General features: G+C 33.8%; 1 protein-coding gene across 1 annotated transcript; it reads right to left on the bottom strand.

The window, feature by feature from the left end:
- Window positions 1-2,065: 2,065 nt before the first annotated feature.
- LOC146903414 (calcium-dependent protein kinase 2-like) lies at window positions 2,066-6,158 on the bottom strand. The gene is made up of 8 exons (XM_085738550.1): window positions 5,178-6,158; window positions 4,880-5,023; window positions 4,641-4,811; window positions 3,810-3,925; window positions 3,510-3,644; window positions 3,279-3,406; window positions 2,760-2,859; window positions 2,066-2,682 (listed from the first exon to the last, which is right to left on the bottom strand). The coding sequence occupies exons 1-8, from the start codon at window positions 5,968-5,970 to the stop codon at window positions 2,608-2,610; spliced, it is 1,662 nt and encodes a 553-aa protein (XP_085594676.1). The 5' UTR covers window positions 5,971-6,158; the 3' UTR covers window positions 2,066-2,607.
- Window positions 6,159-6,391: the final 233 nt, after the last annotated feature.

Genomic DNA, 6,391 nt, shown 5'->3' with positions numbered 1-6,391 from the left:
ATATATTTATTGTGATAACTTTGTTTACACTTCAAGTCTAATCATCTCAAAGGCGAGACACTTTGATAACTCTAATACTTTCAATAAAGCTCAACTCAAGCCGAGCTAAGACTTTATAATGCTACTCGCACTACAGACCAAAATCATCACATCAGTACAACAATGAAAACGTCGAATTAAGTCCAGAATCAGATAATGATATTATCACTAAAATTTCAGAATGGTGCATAAGCAACACATACACATTCTTCAAGTATCTCCAAGATGAAGAACCTGTTGGAACTTGTGTTGGGGGTCTGCTGCAATAACTTGACCAAGAAGATGATGAAGATGAATAAGATGAAGAGTGCACATAAATTCCAAAGATTGTTGTATATCTTGATTGTTGGGAAGCGGCTACTACACTTGAAACCTGAAAAGTTTAATGGTTATGCATGTAAACTCAAAGCGTATGGGGTTGCCATACTAACCTTTAGGTTCGATTCGCCCCCACCAATAACTGTATATTGGATGCAATAAGGAATGACCGGCGAATCCCCTTCAGGATACTATGAGTTCCTTGACGTGTATTGCACAACCACACCAAACGTATCTCCTAACAGTATTTTACAGATTTATGGTTCCAGCAATTCACTCATGCATTAGAGAATTGATGGATGATTTAGAGTAAGAGAATGATGAAGAATTATGTTGTTAATGTAACAAAATTCTGTCCAAAATTGTATGTTGTAGTGTGTTTCTTGTCTATCCAACTAATGCCCAAATGCCAAGCATTTATAGTGCATTATATGACCCTTCACATGAGAGAAAGCACCCCTTTGACTTGAATCAATGCTATGGTTTATTAAGCACCCCTTTGTCAAAGGTTATCATCATATACATTTGAATCAATGTCATGGTTCATTAAACACCCTTTTGCCAAAGGTTATAACCATATACACTTGAATCAATGTCATGGTTCATTGTATATCAATAAATAATAATGTTCCAATGTATATGAATGGTTCCCATGAGGAGTTACAACTTTTGGTTCTAAAGTGATTCCATTATTTTGAAAATCACCGACAAAACCAAGCATTAGCAATAGGATTCCTCTAAAAAAAAAAAGCATTAGCAGCAATAGGACAGCATACTTGTCACAATTACTCTAGCTCAACCAACTGCTCAGTGTTGACTTCATTGTTTTAGAGTGAATGGACATAATAATGGTCACTAGGAAACAATGCCAAATATATGACATCACAGGGATAAAACTAATGAAAAATCATTAGTTTTAATTAATGAATGAATGTGTCATGGGAACAAAAAGAAACAATCTCTAATTATGCTGAAAAATATTTAACTTTATGATTTCTCAATGATAGCTTGTCAAAAAGAAAATGAGGAAATCTTTTGGTTGATGCAGAAAAATGCCCTATACCTACACACAATATATATCGATGCCTAACTTTTTGGAATACGTCCGTAGGTAAAACTATACTTCAACTTTTTTTTTTCCTTCTCAAATTTCGTGAATATAAAATATATTTCTCCCAATTAACAAAAAATCCTTACTCATTATTTCCAAATCTCATAAAGAGAAACATAACTTCCATAAAGGAAAATCACAATCTTCTCCCTCGGTCTCTTTGAACACCATCGATCTACCACCACTTCATATTCTCATCTCCGAGTTGTTATACCACCAAGACCAAACACACGCTTCCTCTTCTCCTCCACCTTTGCTCTGAAATTTGAACAACCACAGCGTTGCACACTGATTTCATTTCAATTGAAAGGTGATATGAGCCTGTGGTGCAGATGTCCAATTTGGATAGGCACTGGTCTAATATGGAACAATTAACGTATGAAACTTAGAATAACAAAGGTTGCTTTATCACCCGACACTAGTTTTGTTCTTTTGGTTAATTACAAAAAGATGGCCAATCCTTTTCAAAGAAAACAGACATATTGGTTGCTAAATAATCACATCACGTAATTAAAGATTGATAGTATTCAATAAATATTTAATTTTTAACATAATCAAATATTATTAGTAGTGATCCAAATGGAGACCATATCCATGTGAGACACTTCCGAATAGAAAACTTTATGATCATTGCATTTCATGTTTGTTTTGTCCACCAGTGCACATCTTACAAAGAAGAAAACGAAAACTACTAATCTTGCACATGCACAATAGATTATCAACGCATTATATGGGAAGTGGGAACTATATATTTGAGTGTTTACTTCCTCATACAGGTTAAGGAAATCAGATTCCTCCTATGATTATTCTTTCCTCTACCATAAATGAAAGTAAAATTCTATGATATCATAAGCCAGCTTTTTAACATCAAAATTTAGGCTCAAGACACTACTAGTAAAATGTGATGGCCTGAAATTAAATGTACAAAGAAATGCATACCATTACTTCAATAAATCTGTTTTTAGTACCACGTGCACGAAAACAACCTTGGATGCCAAAGAACCTCAAAGTAATCACCAATCCATGAAGAAGTATTGTCTTGAATATTCTGAGAGATAATCTTGTACTTGCCAAAAACGTTAAGTCTCTCGATCAATAGGATTTCACGATGAATGTGAAATTAAATCCATTCAGTAGATTTAAAATACTGGTCCCTGGTGTGGCATTACACTTCTCATCATTGCACAGAATTCCTCATAGTTTATTTTCCCATCCTGTTAGTTTAAGAATCATCAGCGATAACATTGATAACCCGTAATAGATTTTCCTGATTAATATAGGAGTAACTTACATTATCTGTATACACCTCAGAAACTATTTCCTTTATTTTTGCCTCGTCAACTATTCCATGCTTTGTCAATGCAGTCTCCAATTCCTCTCTAGTAATATGCCTGTCCGTGAAATCAAAGAAGCAAATGGTCATCCTCTGCCATAATTTAATATTTTTAACAAGTTAAGCCATTGTTTAATTAACTCTGTAAATCATCCAAGTATTCCCCTGAGGTTAGGAATATATAAACCCTAAAGTAAACTAATCCAGTTTAATACAGAAATGATATTGATATCATATACTCTCCATAGAGAAGGGGAAAGAAAAAAAAAATGGTTTTGTTATGGATTTGTCAAAATACAAATGGTTTGGATTTTTTCGGGACAGTATAGTACCAATCTCCATAGAGAAGGGGAAAGAAATGTTACTATCATATACTTTTCGGGACAGTATAGTACCAATCATATACTATCTAGTAGTTCAAACACAAATGGTTTGGATCTTTTTCGGACAATACAGTACCAATCTTGCAATACTCACCCACTACTGTCTTTATCAAAATACCGAAATGCCTTGAGAATATGTTCATCTCGCTCAAGCCTGTACCTATGCATTGCAGCCGATATGAATTCAAGATAGTCAATCGACCCTTTTCCATCAACATCGGCCTGAGAAACGTTATACACACAACAACACAGTTTGTGTTAAGTTTATGACAAGAGTCATGCATTCAACTAGTCATGCTTTTGTTATGGATTTATAACTACTTACGGACAGTTCTGATCCAATTCGAGCCAAGCCTGTCTTCAATTCTTCACAGGTGATGGTGCCACTACGATCAGTGTCCATATTTTCAAACGTTTCCTTGAGATCTTTAACCTCTTCCGCTATATTTTCAGCCATAACCTAGAGAAATTTCCACTAAGTTGGTAATGGAGAAATATATCCAAAAATATAAGCCGGTATATGTAACTCAAAAAGTTCAGAGTATTCATGCACATGATGGTAAACAAAACACTCTACGACCATCTAATCTAAGCAATCAATGTGTTACCATGTTTCATGCCATACCTTCAACCCAAGTTTCTTGAACGTATTTAATGCCCTGAATTGTTTCATTCTAGATAGAACTGCATTATCAATCAGTTTATCAGAGGCTTCACATCCGTCTCTCATCCACGGGTGTTCTTGCCAAACAAATTATTATCCACAGTCAGGCCATGTGTAATAGAAAAGTTAGACAACAATGTGAAAATGCAAATGAAAGATGAGAATTTATTTAGTTAATAACAGTTTTGTGGTGTGCCTGTCTGTTATAGCTACTTTCAGAAATGATTTTGATAGTGTCTCATATTTTCGTTATAATATTTTTAACAATGAATTTTTTAATGAAAGCTTCAAATGAGAAATTGGTTCAAACAACTTCTCTTAAAAAGTCATTTAAGTATTTCTTCATCTTGCTATACTTTTTTAGGATCATCAAATTTAGAAAGAAAAAAAAAGCTTGAATAGCTTCTCATAAAAATCAATTTTGAGACATATCTTTTTGAAAATGTGAAGTTACAGAATGTCAAAAGTATTATTTTAACCTATAATAAATGAGTTCAAAATAACTTACATTATTTTTTAGCAAGTTTTCATAAAAACCGTTTTTAGAAGTACAAAGTAAAAATCACTTTTGTTAAATCTATAACAAACATACCCAGTATGTACTACAATGCTTGGGAAAGTAGAATCACGTAGAATAGAGAATATTGCTACATTTAAAAAATTAATTAATTAATTAATTAACATTGGTTATTTTGTATAAATAACAATGGTGCTTTAACTTTATTAAAAGAAGAACTATTACAATTGAAGTTATTTGAGGATTGAGCCAAATTAAAAACAGTAGTCTAGTACCAAGGACTTGTTTAGAAGTAATTCTCTTCTTTGGATCTGGTGTTAGCATCTTCTTGACTAGATCTTTAGCACTGTCTGATATTGATGGCCATGGCTCACTCACTAAGTCAAGTTCACCCTCCAATATGGCATTCAATAGTCCCTTATCAGTTTCTGCAAAGAAAATTAACCCTATCATAGAAGTGTTAATTTTTCAATCAGAAACATAACCACATTTTGAAATTACAAGTTGATCTCACCAGGTGAAAAAGGCGGTCCACCGCTAAGTAGAATATACAATATGATGCCTGCACTCCAAATGTCTATTTCTTTTCCATAACTACGAAGCAGTACCTCAGGAGCAACATAGCAACCACTGCCTACCATATCATTATAAATCTTTCCTGAAAAATTTATAGGAATAGAAAGTTTTGAGAACAATCAATTACCACATAATTGAATATTATTAGGAATAGTAAAAAATATTAGTCCAAAACAAAACTAAATACTGTTAAAATTGCACATATACAAATACAAGCAATGCAACCAAAACTGCACCTTCTTCAATGAAGACAGAGAATCTAAAATCAACAGCCTTGAGTGCTACAGCTTTAGCTTTGGTAGAGAACAAGAAATTCTCCGGATTTAAGTCACGGTGCATAACACCCATGCAATGACAAGTGTGCACAACATTAACAATACACCTGCATAAGGATGCAACAACTCTCTCTGAATAACCTTGAGGCTGAGCAATGATTCTATCAAATAGTTCCCCGAAAGCACAATGTTCTAGCACAAGGTGAATAGATAACCTATCCTCATAAGCACCTTTGAATTCCACAATATTTGGTTGACCAGACAAATGCTGCAGAATCTGAATCTCTCTTTTAATATCTTCTCTATCCGCTTTGGACACAAGCTTCCTCTTTAATATAGACCTACATGCATAATTTCGGCCAGTGGAATTCTCAGTGCAGAAATAAGTAATCCCAAATTTGCCTCTACTCAATTCTTTACCAAAAGTGTACAACTTTTTTATATCTTCGTAGGGTTTTTCTAATATGGTTTTGTGAGTTTTTCGCACGGTTTTCACATTTTGGACTGTGGGAGAGGGTTCTGGATTTGGTGGTGTTGTCACCGGTGAAGCAAGTGAGTCTGGTTTTGATGGTGTCTGTGTCACTGGTGAAACAAGTGAGTCCAGTTTTGGTGGTGTTGTAGTGATCTGAATCTGATTGGAATATGCTGAAACAGTGACGTACCGATAAGTAGTATCATCATCGGCAGTGATGGCGGCAAATCCACGATGGGCAGCAAACTTGTCCACCTCTGGCTTGCTAGTGTAACAACCCATGTTTGTGATTATTGTTACAAGATGGTAAAAAAAGAAACTTAGGAATTGATATGAGGAACTATATATGGTGTGAAGATTGAATTGGAGAGAATGGTGTTTGTGAAATGAGTAGAAGATGCTAAGAAAATACGGCAGAACAGGTTAAATAGAGCATAATGCAAATAATTTCCATTACAAATCATGGCACTGATTATGTGGCGCAAACATGTAAAAATAAATATACCAATAATAGAATCTGTAAAAATAAACATATAAGGTGAACAAATTTTTGGAAGTTTTTTCACAAAGATCCTTTAATTTAATATTAATATTGGATCGTATATTTGAATCTTAATTGGTTTCAATCAATGTGTATATTTTGGAATGCAATCTAATATATTTTGATACTTATTTAAAATATAATTTTGTATTCAATAATATA

This window comes from Medicago sativa, chromosome 8, assembly GCF_051527215.1.
Source record: "Medicago sativa cultivar Bolivia chromosome 8, Bolivia_mono, whole genome shotgun sequence".
Taxonomy (NCBI): domain Eukaryota; kingdom Viridiplantae; phylum Streptophyta; class Magnoliopsida; order Fabales; family Fabaceae; genus Medicago; species Medicago sativa.
This window is presented reverse-complemented; position numbering and strand designations above follow the sequence as displayed.

Bases quoted from the DNA above. Each gene is read 5' to 3' on its own strand.
- LOC146903414 (XM_085738550.1), bottom strand. From the start codon at position 5,970: ATGGGTTGTTACACTAGCAAGCCAGAGGTGGACAAGTTTGCTGCCCAT. The intron at 3,407-3,509 runs GTAAGTAGTTAT...AACGTTTCTCAG, and splicing joins GAATTGGATCAGAACTGTCC to GCCGATGTTGATGGAAAAGG. The intron at 2,683-2,759 runs GTAAGTTACTCC...TTAAACTAACAG, and splicing joins CTGAGGTGTATACAGATAAT to GATGGGAAAATAAACTATGA.